Source organism: Phyllobates terribilis, unplaced genomic scaffold (genome assembly GCF_046119375.1).
Source record: "Phyllobates terribilis strain yellow unplaced genomic scaffold, ASM4611937v1 Scaffold_2__4_contigs__length_985480577, whole genome shotgun sequence".
In the NCBI taxonomy this organism is placed as follows: Eukaryota; Metazoa; Chordata; class Amphibia; order Anura; family Dendrobatidae; genus Phyllobates; species Phyllobates terribilis.
The window spans coordinates 188527276-188552779 of NW_027362762.1; the positions used below are offsets into that span (position 1 = coordinate 188527276).

The 25504-nt window shown below is 41.5% G+C and overlaps 1 protein-coding gene across 1 annotated transcript in view; it reads left to right on the forward strand.

The window, feature by feature from the left end:
* GLS2 (glutaminase 2) overlaps positions 1-24021 on the forward strand; it is a 114884-nt gene extending 90863 nt beyond the window's left edge. Inside the window, exons 13-18 of the mRNA XM_073663637.1 lie at positions 2379-2510; positions 3333-3425; positions 6566-6627; positions 8115-8191; positions 8278-8341; positions 18884-24021. Of these exons, the coding sequence (XP_073519738.1) occupies positions 2379-2510; positions 3333-3425; positions 6566-6627; positions 8115-8191; positions 8278-8341; positions 18884-19040 (585 nt within the window). The 3' untranslated portion in view covers positions 19041-24021. The remainder of the gene's footprint in view (positions 1-2378; positions 2511-3332; positions 3426-6565; positions 6628-8114; positions 8192-8277; positions 8342-18883) is intronic.
* Positions 24022-25504: the final 1483 nt, after the last annotated feature.

Below are 25504 nucleotides of genomic sequence, written 5' to 3' on the forward strand. Positions count from 1 at the left end.
AGAAGGGGGGATGAGCACTAGTCGATCCCCACTAACAACTAAAGACCACAAGGGAGACACACACGAGGCAAAGTAGCTTAGCTTTAACCAACTTCAGAGAGATAACTCCAAGCGTCCTCCTAGCACCACAGAGCAAGATAGCAGTCTGAGAGCTCCAAGCATTCACAAGGAAACATGTGAGTATCACCGGCACCTTCCTGCTGCAAAGTGAAACTATTTAAACATCCAGGCCTTGGTGTCAATTAGCAGGAAGATGGTAGCCGCTGGGTCCTAGAGTGAAACAGCTAAGAAGGTGTCTGTAATGCCAAATGAAGAGATCTTCTGCAGCCAACTGCAGGGCGACTGTCTGTCATATCTGACACACCTCTGACAGGAGAACCAAAAATAAATGAAAATAAGAATAACCTGTCAGAACCCTAACTGTAGTCAAAGGAAAAGATGCTGGAAAGGTAGACAAACAGACACTCAGCAGAAATGTTTGCCTATCAGGGGAAATCCTATAACTGAAGTGCTGGAACGCCTTAGCACAAATTCACTTAGAAGTATAGCCAGCAAGGAAGTGCAGTGAAGGGATAATTTGTAAAGACGAACGCAGAATGTGATAGGGCAAACCAAAATGGGAAAATGGAAAACACCTGAAGAGGAGTATACCAAGAAAGAAGAATAAAAACAATAAGAACAATCGGCACTTGGATAGGGAAGAAAAGGGTAATAGCCCAGCAGACAGTAGAACCGACCATGAAGCAACAGGTCACCAAATCGAATCCCCAAACCAAGCCATGACACTTGATGACTAAAGAAATATGTGACTTTTGACCCTAAGGTCTGACTCATCCATCAGGTTTTCATGTATGAGTGCTATTTGGTTTTTTCCTTGTAACTATGGGGCTATTCACATGACTGTGATTTTTTGTGGTCCGTGCAAAATCACGGAGAAATGTCCAATATTGATCCTAGTGTCAGATCAAACCAGGCAATGAAAGTCCACATGTCCATGAAAAAATCGGATATCAGTTGGATGCCATGTGTGTATTGTCCATTTTTCACTGACTAATAGTAGAAAGTGAAACTTTTTTTCTCATCAGTGACAAAAACTGTTGAAACACCGACTGTGACGATACAGCTTAAAATCTTAATTAGCCAGACGATTAGATTTGTTAAGTCAAGAGAAATACACTATTATATTTGTGTTTCTGTTGACTTATAATTGTATGTATATTTCTGTGGCTGGTCAAGAATGTCATACTATTTGTATAACACTGAATGTTGACTTATCTTCGTTTGGAAACAATGATGTTGATTTAAAGAGCCCCCTACTATACCAACTATGTAAATAGATTAGCTCAAACAATGAGACATGAGGCTGCTCTCCCTAACCCCTTACCTGTGACTGATGACCTTTATATGTAAATATAAAAAGGGTTTTTCTACCCTGCTGCTAAGAGACTAAAAACAGAGAATCAAGGAGAAGCATGAGGACACTCAGACTCTCTGAGAATATCAGCTTGGAAGTATGGCTTTACCCAAAGAGACAAACCGATTTGGAATCTACATGATTCTAGCCTAAGGGTATATTGCCCTGACTGGAAAGATACAGATCTGCTCCATTAACCATCAGAGAGCCCATGGATACATTTGGGGAGACCAGGTTGGGACGATGAAGTCATCTGGCCCCATGGATATGTTGTTTGGGGTTGCCAGGAGGGACCCACCAGTCGCCTGGAACTTATGGAGACATTCGGAGAGGCCAGGGTAGGATCCACGGGTCTCCTGGCCTTGTACCTCGATGGACTGCTAGCTTCTAAGCTTGCCGCTACCTTCTCTCTGTGGGGGCCCACCAGAAGCGGGGGGCCACTGGTTGAGGTAGTTGGCCCTGGAAGTCCCAAAGTCGCAGCTGTTCTATCCCAGGCGGGTGGAGTGGAAGGGTGAGACTGTGTAATGTTGTACCATCTTGAGTATTTGCTGGGACTGTTCTATGTGTTTATTGTCCGCTTTGTGGTTCAATAAAGTATTGCCACACTGTTTTACCATCACCTTGTGTTGTCTGAGTAGCATTACGCCCACGGAAGACATTCTGATTAAAATCTCATGAATCTCTGATAAAAATCACTGATGACACTTGGTCCGTTTTTCTTGTACGTCAAAAAAGCTGACTGAAGTCTAAAAAAGGCACAAAACAATAAAAAAGCACATGTTTTAATTATCTCTAAACTCAACAAACATTGTGTGCTATTTTGATGAATTTGGTGCAAAATCCACTAAGGCAAAAAGAAAGACAAGGTTTAAAAAAAAAAGGAATTAAAAAATGTAAATGATGAATTAGTTCCTATGTGTCTGCTTCTATCAGATGTTCAAAGGCTGTAATTGTATCTTTACAGGTTGGGCTCCCAGCAAAGTCCGGTGTGTCTGGAGCCATATTACTAGTTGTTCCTAATATTATGGGAGTTTGCTGTTGGTCCCCTCCTCTTGACAGAATCGGTAACAGTGTCCGAGGGATTCATTTTTGCTATGTAAGAAAAACTTTGTATTTTTTCTTTTGGTACCCATTTGTCGAGTTTTTCTTAAATTCAGGAAAGATATCAAAACCATATTCTTATGTTGTAAATTCTTGTTATATTCCGTATTTATGATCTATCCACTGAGCAAGCAAAAGAATTTTTCTTGGATTAGTCACCTCGTAGGCACCAATCCAAAAAGGCCTTAAATCTGGAGTAGAACCTAAACTCTGGTTGTTATAGTTGTATCCTTGTGTCATCTGTGAAAAAGGAACTTGGCATTCATATTAGATGAAATATAGTGATGATTTCTGTGAGTAGTGTCTCACAGAATATGCATAATGTTTCGGTCATATAGACCTTCTTCAGATGCACATAATTTTGTGGAGAAATGAAAGTCAAGAACAGCGCTAATAGTTTAGTGGAACCCTGCTATGTAATGGCGCCAGTAGTAAGCTGAAACTGTTAGCACTGTTCTTCTCTTGACTGTCGTCTCTCCACAGAATTATGTTCTTCTGAAGAAGGTCTATATGACTGAAACGTTATGTATATTCTGTGAGACATTACTGTTTAATAATAAATCACTATATTTCATCTACTACGAGTGCCAAGTTCCTTGATTGCTAAATGAGGGGGGGGGGGGACACTACTTGAGCGCCAAAAAGATAGAAGTGCCTTATTCTGATTTATACTTGTGTCATCTGCGATCTTATTAAATGAGACTGCTGCTCCAAAATCTAAACTTACCAAGTTCCTTATCCACAGCAGCCTACACTGAAATGTTTGGATATAGATATCCTGTTTATCAATTAAATGTAGAAATTGCTTATTTTGTAGGAGCTGGTCTCACTTTTCAATTTCCATCATTTTGACAACTTGCGTCACTGTGCAAAGAAGCTGGATCCCCGCAAAGAAACAAGAGAAATACAGGTATTATTCTGTATTCTGCTAATATGATCAGGATACATATTTCAGTCATATACAGTAAATGCATACTGTATCATTGTTGCAACCTTTGCAGCTGCACAGGAGTCCAAGAGGTAAGGGAGCCATTGGCCACCTCCAAAGTAAGTGGAATTGTGCATTAGGATGAGTAATTGGACTGCAAAGGACCCATATACTGTGATCTTGCACAGGGGCCTTCTTTTGTCTTGTCCCAGCAGGGAAAAATTATAAAGCATAACTTTTAATAAATATGTTAAAAATACATAAAGTGCTAGTACATAAAGTGCTTAGATTAGTACAGCGTAGGGAATCAATAGGTTGCCCAAGACTTTCTATCATGAGGCCTGCCTGTCCACACTAGTGGTTTTGCTTTATAATTACCTCCCATATATATATATATATATATATATATATATATATATATATATATATATATATACACAGTACCAACCAAAAGTTTGGACACATCTTCTCATTTAAAGATTTTTTTGTATTTTCATGACTATGAAAATTGTACATTCACACTGAAAGCATCAAAACTATGAATTAACACATGTACAATTTTCATAGTCATGAAAATACAGAAAAATCTTTAAATGAGAAGGTGTGTCCAAACTTTTGGTCTGTACTGTATATATATATATATATATATATATATATATATATATATTTATTTATATTTATATTTACCTGCTCTCTTTATTTATTACTATAATCTCATAGTAATGGTTTTAGGATGGTTAATTGGTATCCATCCGGGTTAATCTATATTACCATGAATTATGATAATAATTAATCATCATGTGAATTGTCTTTATTTCGAAATAGCTTCCCTTATCCCTGGTCTGTTTATGGATACCTAGATGAGATGTGATCCTGCATGTACAACTTGAGGCAATAAGTGAGGCACTGAGAGTTATGGCTTGACATCTTATAGTGGGTACTAATACGGGATTCACGCTGAGTTTGTGGACACTAAAGTGTATACTCACGCTAAAGATATATGCCCCTATTGGAGAGTATGACCCATGTGATACGGTGGATAGAGCACATCACAGGAAATGAAGTGTGCAGTCCAGCACCGTAGCGATGCGTTCCAGCGCCTTGGAAACATCGCATGTCAATTCCAGTCGCGGAGCATTGCGGGACCGGAAGTGCGTCATAATGTGCAGCCGCTAACGTGATTTGGGCGGAAAGTGTTTAAAAAGGGAATGAATACAACCAGCTGGCAGCAGCAGAGTGCGGGGAAACCCTGAGACAGTGGGGATACCCTGACGTCTGATGGATCATAAGCCTCGGAACCACTAACCCCTAATGAATCTGTGAAACGCGTCGGGCGGTTCCTTTGATCTACTGAATCACCTATGAATTGGGAAAAGTATTAAACTCTTCGGTGAGATTGTTTTATTGGCCATATGAGGTATAAGTCCTAATGGTAATATAGGCACATCAAATATATGGTCAATATATATAAAAATAAAAAAGGGGATAATATGATACAGTATTATTACAAAACAAATTTAGCTGTAAATGACGCTAAGGGTAAGTGCACACACGTTGTGTTTTTTCTGCACGTTTTCTGCACCAAAATTTGCACGAAATCTGCTGATATCTTTTCTCTGGCAGGAGATTAGCTGCGTCAAAAACACAGGTTTAGCTGCGTTTTTAGTTGCGTTTTTTGCTGCGTTTTTTTCCTGCGTGTTTTTTTTTTTGTTGAATTCTGTCTCATGTTCATGCTATAAAAGTTTAGTGACTACAAGGAAAAAAAATGTTGTCCCTGTCTCATTTCTTGCCCAAAAACGCTGCAAATACGCAGCAAAATACGCAGGTGAGTTTTTTGGTGCACTTTTGCTGCATATTTGTAGCGTTTTTCATCCCCTCCATTACTTCCTATGAGTGAAAAAACGCTGAAAGAAGTGACATGTAACGTCTTTCAGCGTTTTTCTAATTACTGAAAATACACAGCAAACAAAAAGCAACATGTAGGAACAGTGAATTCTGGTTTCTCATACACTTTGCTGGTACTGACAGACGCAGCTGAAAATTTACAATCTGCAGCAAATACGCAGCAAAACACAACGTGTGTGCACATACCCTAACAGTATATGATATCCCCCTCTATGCTGCATTTGTTAAGGAGGATTGCTTTAAGAATCCCCTTGGCATGGGTGATGCTAATATTTAAACTGATAGAGAATTGTATAGAGTATCTCCATGGTTAATGGTAATGCTTTCATCTATCTATAAGCATCTCCCAGTATTTGTTTTATACGTGTGATGAGTTTTTTTGCACTGAGCACGGTGCACTTTATGTACTAGCATTTTATGTATTTTTAACATATTAAAGGTTATGTTTTATAATTTTTCCCTGCTGGGACAATATTAATATCTAAGGGATTTATCATTTGCCTATAGCTGTTTCTGCCTTATTTTGTCTGTCCGGTCCCGAGTAAATGCACATACATGCAAATACACAGCTGATATGTGGGATTTTCAGTTTCTGAAAATCTGAAGTAACTATTCTCTGGAACAAAAATTCTGTATCACTCTAAGACATGATTCTACTTCTATTATGTTACCTTATCATAGTGGCTTCCAAAACAAACTTAGTGCTCGACCACTAAAATTATATCCCCAGACTAAGCAGTTGGTGAAACTTGCTTAGGGTTGGGTGTAGAGGGTAATTTAGGATTTTATCTTGTTCCCTTCCTACATTAGTTATATGATCTTTCCTGTTTTCTATTTCTTTTGTATGAGCTGTCAACTCTTTATTTACCATGCTCTCCTATATACTGTGTGTATCTAGGGACAATGTACCTTATATTTATGGGACCATTAGTGGTATTGCTCTGTATACCAACCTATCGTTAGCTTTTGTACTTTTTTTTTATTTTATGTATTCAATGAATGCATAACGATAAATTAATTTTATATACAGGATATTTTTTGCCATCTAACATGAAGTACATTTTTATAAGCACTGTGTGTTGTGAGTGCTTTTATGGCTTTTTACTATGTCTGTAGGAATAACCATTATTCTTGTACATTGCATTATATGGTGCTATAAACACTTTTGTTGTCAGGCTGATGCACTGATGCTGCTGTTCATATTCTGTTTTCCGCAGCAAAAGACTGTGGTGAACCTTCTATTTGCAGCTTACAGTGGCGATGTCTCTGCGCTGAGAAGGTAAGGTGTACTTCTTCTAATAATATAACATTTCAAAGTGGCAAAAAAAAATATTGTCACCGAGTACAGTATACACAATCCACATACTATGTGAAAAAAGAAAAGCATTAAAAGTACCTAAAAACTACTCATATAGGAGAATTGAGAGAAAGCTATGAGGACAAAAAAGCTCAATAAGGGCGTAATCAGGACAACAATGTTAAATGGTGAAGCAGCAGTGCTCACCTGGTATTGTTGTGAGAAAGTGCAACACTTTATAGGCACAAGATATAGAACCAGCTGCTGCTGCTCCGCAGGTTGGGGGTCCAGTGTAGAAATGAGTTGTAGGAGACGCGGATGTGCCACGATGCTGGTTAAAGATATCCAAAGAATCCAGGGTATAATAAATTGATAATGGTTTTATTCTCAACGCGTTTTGAAGTATTGATAACTTCTTCATCAGGAGAAACCACAAAAAGTCGAGGTTGGGCAGAACGGTGGCTCAGTGGTTAGCATTGCAGCCTTGCAGCGCTGGGGTCCTGGGTTCAAATCCCACCAAGGACAACATCTGCAAGGAGCTTGTATGTTCTCCCCGTGTTTGTATGGGTTTCCTCCAGGTTCTCCGGTTTCCCCCCACAATCCAAAGACATACTGATAGGGAATCTAGATTGTGAGCCCCAATGGGGACAGCATAGACAATACCTGGAAAGCACCATGGAATATGATGACACTATATAATTATAATTATAAATAAATAAATAAGGCAATTATTACACACCCGAATCCAGTAATAATGTCTTCTGAGTGTCCCCTTTAGAACATATTGATGCCCTCTTAAAAAATAAAGGTATCCCCTGATAGCTTCTCTGCCCCCCCAACAAAAAAAAACATAATGCCACTTTTGTGACACCCCTGCAAAAAAAACAATTTCATTAAGGTGTTCACACCAGAATTCTGGACGTAAAACACCTTAAAAAGTCAAAATATTTTTGCATAAATCAAAAGTTGTAACTTTTACCGTTTACACGCCAGTCTCGGCTAGGTATACCTAAATAGGCAGAACGGGGCGTCGTTAAGCCCTCCAGTGGAATTAATGGAAAATGACATCACTCTAGTGTACTCCAGTTGTAGACACTTTAGTAACTTTGACTGGAGTACATTTTTGCCGACGGCGCACACCAGTTAACAGCTGTGACTAATTAATCAAGCGGCGTGCGCTTACATGACATTAATAGGGTCCATCAGGTTTCTGTCATTGACATTCACCATTTTACAAGGCAAAATAGAGTATTTTGTTATTCAGCATTTTTTTATGCTACCTGTGATGGATGTGAACAAATCCTTATACTGAATGCAACCTACATAATATTTACAGCCACTAAAATCAGCCCGGGTAAAACTGCGCTTCCCCACCTGCTTATTACATTACACATTCACTTTTCTGCATTATATCTTAAAACGAGTTTATCTTTACATATAACAGCCAATAAGTTTTCTCTGTTTTCCAGATTTGCACTTTCTGCTATGGACATGGAGCAAAAAGATTATGACTCCAGGACCGCTCTGCATGTTGCCGCAGCAGAAGGTTTGTAATCAGATTATTTTAAATTAAGCTCACATTACAAAAACAAATTTTCTTCATTTTTTAATACTTTATTTTAACTCTGACAGGACATGTGGATGTGGTCAAATTCCTCATAGAAGGTTGTAAAGTTAACCCATTTGCAGAGGACAGGTACGGTGTCTGGAAATCTGAGTAAATGTGATATATATACAGTATGTATGTACAGTAGTTTTATTTTCTATGCATCACTCCAGTAATACTTTAAAAATATTTTAGATGTATGTGTGTGTGTGTATATATATATATATATATATATATATATATATATATATATATATATATATATATATATATATATATATATATATACACAGTACGGACCAAAAGTTTGGACACACCTTCTCATTTAAAGATTTTTCTGTATTTTCATGACTATGAAAATTGTACATTCACACTGAAGGCATCAAAACGATGAATTAACACATGTGGAATTATATACTTAACAAAAAAGTGTGAAACAACTGAAAATATGTCTTATGTTCTAGGTTCTTCAAAGTAGCCACCTTTTGCCTTGATGACTGCTTTGCACACTCTTGGCATTCTCTTGATGTGCTTCAAGAAGTAGTTACTGGAAATGGTCTTCCAACAATCTTCAAGGAGTTCCCAGAGATGCTTAGCACTTTTTGGCCCTTTTGCCTTCACTCTGCGGTCCAGCTCACCCCAAACCATCTCGATTGGGTTCATGTGTGGTGACTGTGAAGGCCAGGTCATCTGGCGTAGCACCCCATCACTCTCCCTCTTGGTCAAATAGCCCTTACACAGCCTGGAGGTGTGTTTGGGGTCATTGTCCTGTTGAAAAACAAATGATGGTCCAACTAAACGCAAACCGGATGGAATAGCATGCCGTTGCAAGATGCTGTGGTAGCCATGCTGGTTCAGTATGCCTTCAATTTTGAATAAATCCCCAACAGTGTCACCAGCAAATTACCCCCACACCATCATACCTCCTCCTCCATGCTTCACAGTGGGAACCAGGCATGTAGAGTCCATCCGGTCACCTTTTCTGCGTCGCACAAAGACACGGTGGTTGGAACCAAAGATCTCAAATTTGTACTCATCAGACCAAAGGACAGATTTCCACTGGTCTAATGTCCATTCTTTGTGTTCTTTAGCCCAAACAAGTCTCTTCTGCTTGTTGCCTGTCCTTAGCAGTGGTTTCCTAGCAGCTATTTTACCATGAAGGCCTGCTGCACAAAGTCTCCTCTTAACAGTTGTTGAAGAGATGTGTCTGCTGCTAGAACTCTGTGTGGCATTGACCTGGTCTCTAATCTGAGCTGCTGTTAACCTGCGATTTCTGAGGCTGATGACTCGGATAAACTTATCCTCAGAAGCAGAGGTGACTCCTGGTCTTCCTTTCCTGGGGCGGTCCTCATGTGAGCCAGTTTCTTTGCAGCGCTTGATGGTTTTTGCAACTGCTCTTGGGGACACTTTCAAAGTTTGCCCAATTTTTCGGACTGACTGACCTTCATTTCTTAAAGTAATGATGGCCACTCATTTTCCTTTACTTAGCTGCTTTTTTCTTGCCATAATACAAATTCTAACAGTCTATTCAGTAGGACTATCAGCTGTGTATCCACCTGACTTCTGCACAACACAACTGATGGTCCCAACCCCATTTATAAGGCATGAAATCCCACTTATTAAACCTGACAGGGCACACCTGTGAAGTGAAAACCATTTCCGGTGACTACCTCTTGAAGCTCATCAAGAGAATGCCAAGAGTGTGCAAAGCAGTCATCACAGCAAAAGGTGGCTACTTTGAAGAACCTAGAATATAAGACATATTTTCAGTTGTTTCACACTTTTTTGTTAAGTATATAATTCCACATGTGTTAATTCATAGTTTTGATGCCTTCAGTGTGAATGTACAATTTTCATAGTCATGAAAATACAGAGAAATCTTTAAATGAGAAGGTGTGTCCAAACTTTTGGTCTGTACTGTGTATGTATGTGTGTGTGTGTATATATATATATATATATATATATATATATATATATATATATATATATATATATATATGTATATATGTGTATGTATATATGTGTATGTATATATGTGTATATATATATGTGTATATATATATATATATGTGTATATATATATATATATATATATATATATATATATATATATTATTATTTATTATTATTATAGCGCCATTTATTCCATGGCGCTTTACATGTGATAGGGATATACATAACAAAAGCATTTACATAATCTTAACAAATCGAGTCAGCGACTGGTACAGGAGGAGCGAGGACCCTGCCCGCGAGGGCTCACAGTCTAGAAGGGATGGGTGACAATACATTAGGTGAGGGTAGAGCTGGTCGTGCAGTGGTGTTTACTGCAGGTTGTAGGCTTGTCGGAAGAGGTGGGTCTTCAGGTTCCTTTTGAAGGTTTCCACGGTCGGCGAGAGTCTGATATGTTGGGGTAGAGAGTTCCAGAGTAGGGGGGAAGCACGGGAGAAATCTTGTATACGATTGTGGGAGGAGGAGATAAGAGGGGAGTAGAGAAGGAGATCTTGTGAGGATCGGAGGTTGCGTGCAGGTAAGTACCGGGAGACTAGGTCACAGATGTATGGGGGAGACAGGTTGTGGATGGCTTTGTATGCCATGGTTAGGGTTTTGAACTGAATTCTCTGGGCAATGGGGAGCCAGTGAAGGGATTGACAGAGAGGAGAGGCCGGGGAATAGCGGGGGGACAGGTGGATTAGTCGAGCAGCAGAGTTTAGGATAGATTGGAGAGGTGCAAGAGTGTTGGAAGGGAGGCCACGGAGCAGGAGGTTGCAGTAGTCGAGGCGGGATATGATGAGGGCATGCACTAGTGTTTTTGCAGATTCATGGTTTAGGAATGCACGGATCCGGGAGATGTTTTTGAGTTGGAGTCGGCAGGAGGTGGAAAGGGCTTGGATATGTGGCTTGAAGGAGAGATCAGAGTCCAGGGTTACCCCAAGGCAGCGAGCTTGTGGGACTGGGGAGAGTGAACAGCCATTGACGTTGATGGATAGGTCGGATGGGGGATGTGAATGAGAGGGTGGAAAGATGATGAACTCTGTTTTATCCATGTTGAGTTTTAGAAATCTGTCGGAGAAGAAGGATGAGATGGCGGACAGACATTGTGGGATTCTGGTTAGTAGGGAGGAGATATCGGGTCCAGAGAGGTAGATCTGTGTGTCGTCAGCATAGAGGTGATACTGAAAGCCGTGAGACTCTATGAGCTGTCCCAGGCCGAAGGTGTAGATGGAGAAGAGCAGAGGTCCTAGAACTGAACCTTGGGGGACACCGACAGAAAGGGGGCGAGATGAGGAGGTGGTGCGTGAGTGGGAGACGCTGAATGTCCTGTCTGTTAAGTATGAGGAGATCCAAGATAGAGCCAAGTCCGTGATGCCAAGAGATGAGAGAATCTGGAGTAAGAGGGAATGGTCCACTGTGTCAAAGGCAGATGACAGGTCCAGAAGGAGGAGGATGGAGTAGTGTTGCTTGGATTTGGCATTTAGTAGGTCGTTGGTGACTTTGGTCAGGGCAGTTTCAGTCGAGTGATGCGGTCGGAAGCCAGATTGTAGACGGTCGAAGAGGGAGCAGGAGGAGAGGTGGGAGGACAGTTCAAGGTGGACATGTTGTTCTAGAAGTTTTGAGGCAAAGGGGAGGAGTGATATGGGGCGGTAGTTAGTCAGAGAGGAAGGGTCGAGGGAGGGCTTTTTGAGGATGGGTGTGATTGCGGCATGTTTGAAACATGAGGGGAAGACTCCGGTTGTTAGTGATAGATTGAAGAGGTGGGTTAGGGTTGAGATGAAGACTGTGGTGAGGTTAGTGATGAGGTGGGATGGGATTGGGTCAAGTTCGCAGGTGGTGAGGTGTGATTTGGAGAGTAAAGAGGAGACTTGACCTTCTGTAATGGTGGAGAAGTGGGGTTTGGAGGAGGAGGGTTGAGTAGATATGAGGAGGGGTTGTGTGGACTTTAGGCCAAAGTTTTGTCTGATGGTGTCAATCTTCTGTTTGAAGAATGAGGCAAAGTCGTCGGCTGAGATGAGAGAAGAGGGAGGAGGTGCTGGGGGACGAAGGAGAGAGTTGAAAGTGTTAAATAGCTGTTTAGGGTTGTGAGATAGGGAGGATATGAGAGATGAGAAGTAGGTTTCTTTTGCTGTAGTGAGTGCGGACTTGAAATTAGTGAGGGATTGCTTGAATGCGATGAAGTGCTCGATGGAGTGAGACCTTTTCCATCTCCGCTCCGCAACCCTGGAGGCCCGGCGCAGTTCTTTGGTAAGTTTAGTGTGCCAGGGTTGCCTGTTGAATGTGCGAGGTGTGGTGTGTGTGAGAGGGGCGATCGAGTCTAGAGCTGAAGCTATTATGGTGTTATATGAAGCAGCAGCAACGTCTGCATCGTGTAAGGAATTTATGTCTGTGAGAGGAAGGAGGGATTCAGAGAGAGAGTGTAGGTCAAGGTGTTTGAGATTTCTGCGAGGGTGTGTGAGTTTGTGGAGTGGGGATTGTGCACCCGGAGAGGAGAGGGTAGAGAATGTGAGGAGGTTATGGTCAGAGAGAGGGAGTGGTGAGTTAGAGAGGTTAGATAGGGAACAGAGGCGGGTGAAGATGAGGTCCAGTGTGTGGCCATCTTTGTGGGTGGGTGTGGAAGACCATTGAGTGAGTCCAAAGGAGGAAGTGAGGGATAGGAGCTTAGAGACAGACGAGTGGGAAGTGTCAATGGGGATGTTGAAGTCACCCATTATGATAGTGGGGATGTCAGTGGAAAGGAAGTGAAGCAGCCAGGTGGTGAAATGGTCTAAGAAGGTGGTGGCTTGCCCTGGGGGTCGGTAAACGACGGCCAGTTGGAGGTTGGAGGGGGAATAGATGCGCACACAGTGCACCTCAAAAGAGGGGAGTGTAACGGAGGGTGGCAGTGGGATTTTGGTGAAAGCGCAGAGTTCTGATAGGAGGAAACCTACGCCTCCACCATGTTTGCCATTGGGGCGGGAGGTGTGGGAAAGGTGGAATCCGCCATATGAAAGGGCAGCTGGGGAGGCCGTGTCAGAGGGGGTGAGCCAGGTTTCGGTGATGGCGAGGAAGGAGAGTTTGTTTGTAATGAAAAGATCGTGGGTGAAGGAAAGTTTGTTGCAGACAGAGCGAGCGTTCCATAGAGCTCCTGTTAGTATAGCTGAGGAGGCGGGTATTAGTTGGATGGGTATGAGGTTAGAAGGGTTGCGACAGTTTGAGGAAGGTCGTGGATAGGAGGTTGAAGTGACTGTGGGGATATGGCGAGGAGGACCAGGATTTGGAGAGATATCTCCAGCAGTGAGGAGGAGCAGAGAAAGTGTTAGCAGGTGGGAACAGGAGAGAGCATGAGGTGAGTGTCTGTGTTTGGAGATCCAGGATTGAATGTTGAGGAATAATTCGGAGGAGGAGGTGAGGTGAATTGGGAGGATAGAGGGAGAGATGAAGAGTTTCTTACTAGGTGTAGGGATTTGAGGGGTTATTAGAAAGTGAAGGACTATAGAGGAAAAAGTGAGAGCTAACAGAATCATAGTTAAAAGAGAGTGAGTGGTAAATATATATATATATATATATATATATATATATATATATACTAGATGGTTGCCCGATTCTAATGCATCGGGTATTCTAGAATATGCCCCATGCAGGATGTGACTCTCCCCCCCCCCCCACATAATGCGCCATGCAGAATGTCACATCCCCCGTCCGTTATAATGCCCCATGCTGGATGTGACATCCCCCCCCCCTCCCTTATAATACCCCATGCAGGATGTCACACCCCCCCCCATAGTGCCCCATGCAGGATGTGACATCCCCCCTCCCTTATAATGCCCCATGCAGGATGTCACATTCCCCCTATATAATACCCCATGCAGGATGTCACATCTCCCCCATAGTGCCCCATGGAGGATGTCACATCCCCCTTCAATTATAATGGCCCCTCCACGATGTCACACTTCCCCACCCCACCATTTAATGCCCTATGGCCCCATACAATAAAAAAAAAAAAAAATCCAATACTCACCTCACTTGTCAGCTGCTCCTCTGGACTCCAGCGTAGCCCGCATGTTCCTGCTGTGACCGGTCAGGAGAGAGCTCGGTGTAAAGACGTCACCGCGCTCTCTGACCTGACACGTCACACAGCAGCAGCGGAAGACACAGGAACTGCTGCGCAGGCACGGGGAGGGGTAAGTATGGCGCTGGGTGCCGGGGTCCTGAGCGAGTGGGGGGGGGGGGGAGGAGAGGGGAGGGGAGGGGAGAGGAGGGGAGGGGAGAGGAGGAGAGGGGAGGGGAGGGGTAAGTATGGCGCCGGGTGCCGGGGTCCTGAGCAAGCGAGGGTAGGGACAGGAGGGGAGGAGAGGAGGGGAGGAGAGAGTAGAGGAGGGGAGGGGCGTCACTTTTACCATCCGGAGATAAGCGGCCGTAGCCGCTGATCTCCCGACAGTAGCCGCATGGGGGTCAGCGGCGCCTCCGGTCGGGGGACGTATGCTGCGAGCAGCCGGCTTCATCTCCCGGCTGCATCGCCGCTCACCTCCGTGTGGCAGATCAGCCGCTAACGGCCGCCATCTTTTTGTGAAATGCCGCGTCGGTGATTGGCCGCGGCCGGACCAATCAGCGACGTGGGATTTCCTGGACAGACAGACAGACAGACAGACGGGATAAGACAATTATATAGATAGATATACATACATCTAAAATATTTTTAAAGTATTACTGGAGTGATGTATAGAAAATAAAACTAGGACCATAATTGTATGGTCAAAGCCTACATCATACAGATATGCTCTAATAAAGAAATAAAAAATTATAAATGCAATTCCAAAAAAGTTGGGACGCTGTGTAAAATGTAAAGAATACAATGATTTGGAAATCTCTTATAGCCATATTTTATTCTCAATAGAACATAGAACACAGATCAGATGGTGAAAGTTACACATTTTTCCATTTTATTTGAAAAAAATAAGCCATTTAGAAATTGATGGCAACAACACATCGCCAAAAATTTGGGACAGGGTTAACTAAAGTCTGGAAGTAGTGTAAGGTGCCCCAGCGAGGTAGTTGTGGGCGAGTTGTGGCCCCTGTTCGCTTTGGCACCTTAGAGACAATTCGTGTCCTCCCTCTGATGTGTGGCTGTGCATGTGACATTCTTCACTTACTTCACACCATCCAGTCGCGGCTGTCTGCAGACATTACTCTTCTGGGACCAGGGCAGTAATAATTTCAGAGGACACAAAGTTATTAACCATAACTGGAATTTTACTTGGAGGAAAGGAGTAATTACAATATTTACAGTCTGGTAGATTGGATAAGGCCCAACAGGTTCTTGTCTCCCATACTGGTGCTAAAAACATCTTCAGCGCTGGTGCCCTCTTTAGGTGAAGCATCTCTCTGTTTCTATTCCTTAGCCTAAGAGACGTTTCCTCACCAGCAACAGTGTGCCCAGATCCTTTATCTCCCTCACGGCTTATCCTGGAGTCCTATTTTCCTCTGCTACCTGCAAACTAGAAGTGCCCCGGGTCCTCAATACCTCCGTTGAGTTTCTCCTGCCAGCTTATGGGACTCCTGCGTGAGGAGATATTCACACTACGCATTCACTGTCTGAGGATAGAGAGCCCCCGTCTACCCTAGCAGCCAATTTCCATGGATGTACTAAGCGTTCCTGTGACATCCCTGACAGGGCTTCAGCTGACAAAAAATAAGGGCTGCAGCTATTTTTAGCACACCCAGAGGCTCCACCCACTAAGCCGTCTGCTTAGCAACTGCCTTGCCTCTGACTGACAGCTGTGCCCAGCAGTGGCATCTTGTGGCTGATAAAAAGTACTGCAGCCCCACAAGGAATTATATCTAACCTCTAGACATGCCCAATGTCTATCCCTGTCACTACGTTTCCCCCTTACTCCACTGACTGTGCCACTGAAATTAACCTCATAACTTGACCTAATAGCAGTTCAGAGAGTGCCTAACTATGGGGATATGTAATTCTAACTACTTCAGTCCCAGGGGAAGGTTACACCCTTCCTCACTAATACATTAGTACTAATGAAAATCAGCTGGAGGGTCAATTTTCAGTTAAGTCACATTACTGTATAAAAAAAGCATGCTAGAGAGGCAGAGTCTCTCAGAAGAAAAGATGGTCAGAGATTTAGTAATCTGTGAACAACTGCATCTAAAGATTTTAAAACAATTTCAGAAAAATGTTCCTCAATTGTATCACCATCAACAGTACATAATATCATCAAAAGATTCAGAGATTAAAAATTACATTAAAGACAGAAATTATTTTGTCACGCAAATCACAGCATGGGCTCAGGAATACATGCAGAAATCATTGTTATGATCTGCAACATGTACTAAGGAAAGATAAGGGAAAACTGTCCCTACAGTAAAACTAAACTGAATCCCTACGATGTAGCGGGCTGCCTGTTCCTAGCAAACAGACCCGCCTTAGTCCTAGGCTAGTCTGAACGAAGACCTATAGCATAAGGGGAGGGGTCCCTAAAAGAACTAAGGAATGGGACAAAAATGGGACACCTCCTAAACAGAGAAGTTGTTGCAGAACACAAAAAGACGAACAGACAAAAAAGTACTAGAGGTCCTAGAAGGACCAAACGAACTGACAGAGAAAGGCACAGAAGCACCTGGCTAGAGAAACAGTCAAACACTGAAGTCCAGCACAGCCAAAAGGGCGGAGCTGGAATATAAAGGCAGATGGTCTTGTGACCGCAAAACACAAGATGGAAAAAACAAACAGGAGGGTTCTAACAATTGTCTATGAACACAGTTCGCTATACAATCCAGAAATGCAAGTTAAAGTTCTATCATGCAAAGAAGACGCCCTATATCAACATAATCCAGAAAAGCGGTCGTTTTCTCTGGGCCAACATTCAGTTGATGGACTGAGGCAAAAAGAAAAACTGTTCTGTCGTCAGTTAAATTAAAATTTTAAATTCTTTATGGAAACCACGGACGCCGTGTTCTGCGGACTCAAGAGGAGAGGGACCATTCAACTTATCAGCGCACAGTTTCTGCATCTCTGATGGTTTGGGGTTGCATTAGTGCCTATGACATTAGCGGCTTACACATCTTGAAAGGCCCTATCAGTGCTGAGTATTATGTAGAGGCTTTGAAACAACATCTGCTCCCATCCAGACAATGTCTATTTCAGAAAAGGCCTTGCATGTTCTAGCAAGACAAATACTAAACCAATTACTGCATCCATCACTCCAGCATGGCTGTACAGAAGAAGAGTTTGAGTGATGAACTTGCCGCCTGCAGTCCAGACCTTTCACTAACAGAAAACATCTAGCGCATTATCAATTGTAAAATCCATCAAAGAAGAGCCAGGACTGTTGAGTAGAGAGAATCCTGCACCAGACAAGAATGGGACAACATTCCTCTCGCAAAACTCCAGCAATCAGTGTCCTCACTTCCCAGACATCTACAGACGAGGGGATGATACACAATGGTAGACAATCCTCTGTCCCAAGTTTTTTTGAGATGTATTGCTGCTAACAATTTTTAAATGAGTCATTTTTCCAAATAAAATGGAAAAATGTCCAACTTTCACCTTCTGATCTGTGTCCTATGTTTTGTTACGAATAAGATATGGTTATAAGAGATTTCCAAATCATTGCATTCTTGGTTTTTTGACAATTTATACATTGTCCCAACTTTTTTAGAATTGGAGTTGTAGAAAAAAAAATAGCGGTTGATCCTCAAATTAGCACAAGTATGGCCTCTATGTAAAGCTGCTACAAACCTAAATCTATAATTCTCCCACACAGAGGCATATCTATAGGGGAATCAGAAATTGAAGTCATGCCCAGGCCCTAGAGCCTAAGGCTATGTGCACATGGTGTGTTTTTTATGCAGTAAATCCGCATGGAATTGGCCCCAAAAACCTTATCCCAGCATTTTCTATGACATTTTACAAGATGATGCACATGATCAGGATTTTTCCTTAAAGAATTTCATGTGCATTAAAAGAAGCAGCAAGTCCATTCTTTTTGCATCCTATACAATGCATTGTAAAAAACGCATGGCAAAAACGCATCAAAAATGCATAAAAACGCTGAGGAATTTCCGCAACGTTTTTGCTGCCAAGAGGTGCAGAACCTTGCAGAAAAGCTGCAGAAATTTCTGAAAGCAAATACTGATCGTGCGCACATAACCTTAGGGGGGCAAAAAGAAAGCCTTGTGACCCTTAAAAAGGCAGCAGTACCAAAATATGATGTGTGATAGGGGACTCTTAAGCTACGTTCCCACAATGAGTTTTTGGTGAATTTTTTACTTAATAGGTGCAGAAAATCTGCAACATCAAAAACTCACCAAAAGCTCATCGTGGGAACATAGCCTTATAGTTTTTGCATCGGCACTCAACATCTTGAAGTTTTGACTTTAGGGAGTTTCCTAACTTCTGAGTGGTAAATCAGTATACTGATATCCTGTATGGCTATGGCTAGATAACTTTCTAGATCTATGACAACCCTATGTGAGGCCTGCAATAACATCTATGGAGGTTATCAACTATCTACTCCAGAAACAAATATAAGAAAAGATATGTGAAGAGTATTAATCTCACAATTACCATTTAGGGTACAATTCTCTTGAATGATATGTATGGTAATTAATAGGTGGTATAAAATGATTCTCTATTCTCTTTAGGTGGGGAAATATCCCTCTACAAGATGCCATAAGGTTTGAGAGACATGATGTGGTAAAATTATTGACTGAATATCAAGAAACCTATGTGAAGAGACAGATGGGGGCAGACAGCTCAGAGGAACATATTTCTTTGGAGAATTTGGAGAGTATGGTGTAGCTGATCTTCATTACAAACCTTGAGAACTTTACATTTGGTTACACAACCCAGTGAATTCAACCTTTCATACAAGGATCAGCGAAGTCCTATAGCACAATGTCCGAATCCCTCAACAAGCAAACTCTGTGGGCTGTATGATAGACCCCTATAATAGGTAAAAAAGGGGCTTACCTGCACCTATACATTGCAAAAAAAAAAACCTCAGGATGTACTAGAAGAGAGATTTGTATTTATGATATGTTTAGCTCAAAGTGCAAGAAATGATCATAACTATATCATCACATTCATTTTAGGTATATATTGATTAGGGAAAATCCATTATGGTTACAGGCCACGTTAACATAGGAAAACTATGAAGACAAGTAGGATAGGGTAATAGTGGGCTCTACATGCATAAGTCAAGGCCCTTGTGACTAATAGGCTTAGAGGGAACAGGCTTTCTATAACCCCGTTCCCACTAAAGGCCCCCCATACACATTAGATAAAAGGTAACTGAACCTATTGATTTTAGTGGGATAAGGCAAACATTTGGGGACATAAGGATTGGGTGGTTGGAGTTCAGTTGTCTGATATTTTTGTTTGGTGGGGAGATAGGCAGCTGCCAGATGATTTTGGCAGCACCTTTGTAATAGAAAACACAGGAACGCCCAGGCAAGCCGAGTATTCCTGTGTATGGGGGGTTTGGGCGAGACAGCGGTCAGGAAGATGATAGTTCAGCTCACAGCTATCTAATGTGTATGGTCAGCTTGATTATTGTGTTATTATATCGGTGGTTCAAATGAAAAGTAAGAACCATTTACATATAGTTATTTTTTGGCACCCCATGCGCTTGGGCAATGCTCTGCAGATAGTAGCATTGACTAGCTTGTTTCAATTAAGGTATCCATTTCTAAATTAATTAAGTCTGTTATTATGACAGATTCCCCTAAAGTTGTTGTCCAGGATTATGTACATTTTTGTACTTAAAAAATAAAACGATTAACCCATTTGGGATATTTATAGCAAATCAGCAGGATATATAACAATTGTCTAATAGGTGCAAGTCTGCAGACTGCTGAATCGTGACCGTGTCCGATGTGCACAATGTCACTATTCCCATGTATTCCTTGTGCAAGTGGACACTCACATGACGGCATGTATGCGATTTGCATAGTTGCGGTCACATGTCAACTAGTCTTATCCAGCTTCTCCCAATAGAAACCTGTCACTCGATTCATGCTTTATGATTGCAGCCAGTATTTTTTTTCTCTGAAACACTTGAGCTTTCAGAGAAACACACAGTTTGAAGAGCCTGCCAGGGATTATAGGAAGAGACGTGACTAGTCCGGCGAAGCCCTCAGGCGGCATCTTCCTGCGCCGCTCTACTTGATTGACAGGTCTCTCTCATTTGTGTATATAGGCAAAGAACTGTCAATCACCTGCAGCAGAGAAGGGAACAAGCCGGCTGGGGTCAGCACTTGACAAGTCTCGCCTCTATCTATGGTTTCCTGAAGACTTTTCAAACTACCCTTCATCTAAAAGAACAGAGCATTTCAGAGAAAAACATACCTGGCTACAATCGTGCAGCCAGACTCTGATCCATGCTGTCTGCAGTTTGGGCAGCATGAATTGAGTGACAGGTTCCCTTTTAAGCTATGTTCACACTACCGCTGTGGCTTAGAAGACACTATGTTCCATTTAATAAAACATATGCCACTGCAGTCTGCTGAACCTTAGAGGGGTTGATAACAATTGCATTTTACTTTTCTTTAGCTTTGTTTTGTGATTTAACAAACAAGTGTTATTTGGAATCTGGCAGTAAAATCAATCCTCCCCAAGCCACATATGCGGGCATGCAGATCTTTGAAAGCTAAATCCATCCCCACCTCTATATTTCTTACCTGTTCCTGCATTCCCGAGAAATCAGCATTTTAATTAACATGCAAATAAGGAGTTAAGTGCTCTGGGCGTGGCAGAGCCTCAGCCTCCTGAAGTTGTTTCTTAACCTAGCTCTAACCTCTTTAGCTTGGTTGATAGCTCACTATCTGCATGACATAAGGCACCAGGCAAGGAAATAAGACAGTGAGTTACCAAACAAGGTAAAGAGGCTGGTGCTGGGGGTGAAACAACCTCAGGGGCAGAGGCTTGGGAAGTGCCCTGTCCCACCTACAGAGCTTAATGCCAAATTTGCATGTTTTCCCACTAAGCACCAGCCTTTTTAGCTTGGTTGATTGCTAAATGTCTGTGTCACGTCAGGAGCTAGGCAAAGAAATCAGACAGTTAGCTATCAAACAATAAAGAGGCCGGTGCTAGGCGGGGAAACAACCTCAGGGGCAGAGGCTTGGGAAGTGCTTTGTCATACTTAAAGCTCTTAACACCTAATTTGCATATGACTTAAAACATTGATTTCTCAGGAATGCAGTAGCAGATAGAAGATATAAAAGTGTCATGGTTTTAGCTTTCAAAGCCATACATGCAGCTTGGGAAATTGATCTTACCAAGAGAGTTCCTTTAAAATGGTTCTGTCTAGAATAGATATTGCTTTCATAGTGTCCTTTAATACTAGTTGGATTCCGTCTCCAACAAATGTGTCCAATCCCAGTAGACATGATTCCAGTAACTTAGACTTACCACACCGGTCGAGTGATTCTTGCTGTTGTGGAGACCAGTCATTAGGAATTATCTGATTTTTTCAGATAGATTGAATTCATTAGGTAAATGGGTTAAAAACAACACCATGGGGCACAATTACAAGTACATAACAGCAATATCTGCACTCAGGAGCCGAGAATAGAGAAATGTAATATTTTGTTGTGGAGCAAGTCCCTTAATTGTATATAAAGTTTTATTTGCACTAGAGGTAAAAATCAGACATATCATTTCAGAGAAACAGAAGTGATTGCATATGTAAATTATACATTATACTGTTATATGAGCAGGGATTCCCAATCACACTGCTGCCTAGTGCTAGATTAAGGATCTATTACTTTCATATACCATGAGCCTGTATAAATTCATTATTTTTAGGCCACAGCCCAAAAACCATTATGGTTTTGGCTTGAAAAAATGAGAAACCCCTTTCCTATTCTGGAATGTAAATGAGGCCGTAAGATTTGTTGACATCACATTGATAGCCTCTGCTTACACATTATGCCCACTAATCATCAAGCAGTTTTTGCCTTTCTTTTGGCATAAAACAGCTTGAAACGCAACACTTGTTGAAATTTTAGTGCATCTCTTAGTTTTATAAAACCCCCAGAAATTGTACAGTTTTTATGCAAGTCTTGGCCTGGCCGACAAATTCATGAAAAAAAATGGCGAGATTAAGACAGAAATGTACATTAGCCCCAGAATTAAGCAAATTTTTGTGATGCAGAACAGCTGAAAGATGCATCAAATTCATCAAGAGGCCCATCTTACTCCAGGGTACAGTATTGCAAGCCAGTGTGTCTATAGGGTTCCATTAACCTGATGGAGGACAAGGACATCTTTTTGGTTTCTATTAGAGCATAGAATGTATTTAATAGTTCTGTAGGCTGCACTGTTCTATACGTCGGTATAAAGTGAAAAAAAACAAAACTTCACAAGTGAATGTTGTTTTACAATGGGATCCTGTGGGCTATGGGATAGGTATACCGTGGGATAGGGCAGAGCAGGGGTGGACTCAGACAATTGAGGTCCCCTGTGCAAGCACTGTATAGGGGCCCCCGCTTCTCCCATAGCTCATCATAAAGCACCTAATCATTTCTCTCTATCAATTCTCCAGTAGTTGTGCGTTATGAAATGTATTAGTTCTTGCGTGCAAACTAAGTCATAACAGGAAACTGCTTTTGAAATGACAATGGGCCCTTGACCTATTTGACCCCTGTATAGCTTCACAGGATGCACTAATGGTATGTCTGCCCCTGCATCAGTGGACTCGGTCAGTATTATTCCCAGCGTATATGGTCATGGCCAAAAGTTTTGAGACAGACACAAATCTTGCTTTTCACAAAGTTTGCTGCTTCAGTGTTTTTAGATCTTTTTTTTATCCTAAGTCATATTGTAAGGCTCGTTAAATGGTCGATAGTGATTTATAGGATCGCTGCTTTCAACAGGTGGCGCTATAGAGTTCCATTCCTCTCTGAAGAGGCAATTTTTAAATCTTTTAGTCAGATGTTTCTATGGTTATTGAGGTACAATTATAAGCATTTCATCTAAACAGTCTCCAAGAGCAACTTCTCCCAACAATCCAGGAGAAATCTGATGATGGGCAATGCTATTTCCAGCATGATGGAACATCATGACACAAGGCAAAAGTGAGAACTCTCGGTGAAGAAAACATTGAAATTTTGGGTCAATGGCCAGGAAACTCCCCAGTTCTCAAGTCCATTGCAAACCTGTGGTCAATCCTCAAAAACCAGATGGACAAACAAAAATACTGAATTTCTGATAAACTCCAAGCACTGATTTGGTAAGAATGGGCAGTCATCAATCAGGATTTCGCCCAGATGCTGATATCCAGCTGCCAGAGTGAAGGGAAGAAGTCTTGAAAAATAAGGGTCAAATCTGTAAATATTAAGTCTTAAAAAGTGTGAAAACTTATGAAATTCTTATAATCGTACTTCAGTAATTATAGAAACATCTGATTTGTGCCAATCTCAAAACTTTTGGCCACTACTATACATCAAACAGAAGCAATTAATGTGATGTGAATAAGGTCCTACAAACAAAGAGCACAAGTGCATTTTTACATGAAATCTACTGAGATGAGACAAATAGGTCATGTTCTTTTTTATCATGTTGTTTTCGGCCTTACTTCCAATGCTTCACCAGCATAGTGACCATTGGAGACAGAATGATTGTACTTGATAATTGAGATGTGCATCTTCTCTGCATTGCTGCTATGTAATATTGGCCAAAAATTTCAAGATAATTTGTGTTGTGTGGTTTTTGTAAGATGTTGTATCAGATATAGCTGTGCTTATTTTGTATGCTTATTAAACTGTTAATATATGGAAAAGTGTTCAGAAATGTTCTCATTTATTCACATTTTTATTAATATTGAAGTGTTAGAATGTTCATCTCCATTAAAGGTAAAGTATTATAAAAAAGTAAAAAAAAAAAATGCATTAATGTATACATTAAAAAAATACACATTTTCTTGGGTATTAAATATGAAAATGTACTTAAAGTTTTGATAGTTTGTTTTTAAACACCAGGGGGTGCTCATATTTGGAATGAAAACTTTGTGTACTGCTACCTCACTTTACCGCTGCAGTAAATGTGGGCATAATCTTGTTGCATGTGACGTTGCTCCCCCCACCCCCTTCTAGGTGTTTGCAAAAGGAGGATGGAGGCTAAAGTTTAGGAGAACACTGCAGAGCCATTTTGTTAGTGACTGCAATGTGATACCGAGATGCGGACAGTGTCACAGAGAATGGCTGGCAGCGCTGATTTCTAGCGAAAATTGAAATGACATCCCACCCCGGAGTTCAATATAAACATGAATAAATGCAATTCCGCCATAGTTTTTGGGATTCATTGTATGGTAAAAATGACCTGGCAGCGTGGTTCTCCAGGTCAGTATAATTGCTGCAATGCAAAACTTTTTTTTTTTTTACTGTAATGTGAAAAAAAAATTAGGATCTAAGTTTCTAAAAAAAAAAACAAAAAAAAAAAACAAAACAACAACTGTGTTGCCTTTTTCAGAGACTAATACCATTTTTATTTTTCCATCATTACAGATGAGTGTTATTTTTTGAGTGGTGAGCCCAAAGGCTTTATTAATACCAGGTTGAGTACATACAGTGTTTTCATTGCATTTCTTTTTGAGCTTAGTGACCAAAACCTGCAATTCTGACGTTTTGATTATTCTTTTGTTCATAGTATTTCTCGCATGGGTTAATTTATATTTTTGACCGACTAGACTGTTACGGATGCGTTAATACCGATACCAAATATGTTTATTTTTGTATCTTTTAAAAAAAAATGTGAGGGTGGGACCGTGGGGGTGATTTGAATTATTATTTTTTTTTTCTGACTTTGAGCGTGATCGGGGTGAAGGGCGACTAAAACCCCTTTTTTAGCACCTCCTCTTATGTTATTAGGTTCTTCAGTTGCTGTTAGTTGAATCCGTTCCTGGTAAAGCTTAACACCCAGCTTTCCTAAGAACATATAAATACCAGCAGAGAAAATAGCAGGAGGCGTTAGATATGGGTTTGTAGTTGCCCCTACCCTCCCTACAACGATAACCCTGGTCACCATTTATCAGTATTTACAGCAATCAGAGCATAGCAGTCACATCATAGCCTACTGCTGCGCTCTGATCACTGTACCTACTGGTGAGCGGTGACTGCAGGTCTGGCTACCAGGGTTGCAGTGGTGACTTCAGCTAATGACTTGTTCTCACTGCTGGAAGAAATCACCGTCGCAGCCCTGGTGCCCAGAGCAGCTGTCACAGCTAATAGGAATTATAGTGATTAGAGCGCTGCAGACGGCAATGA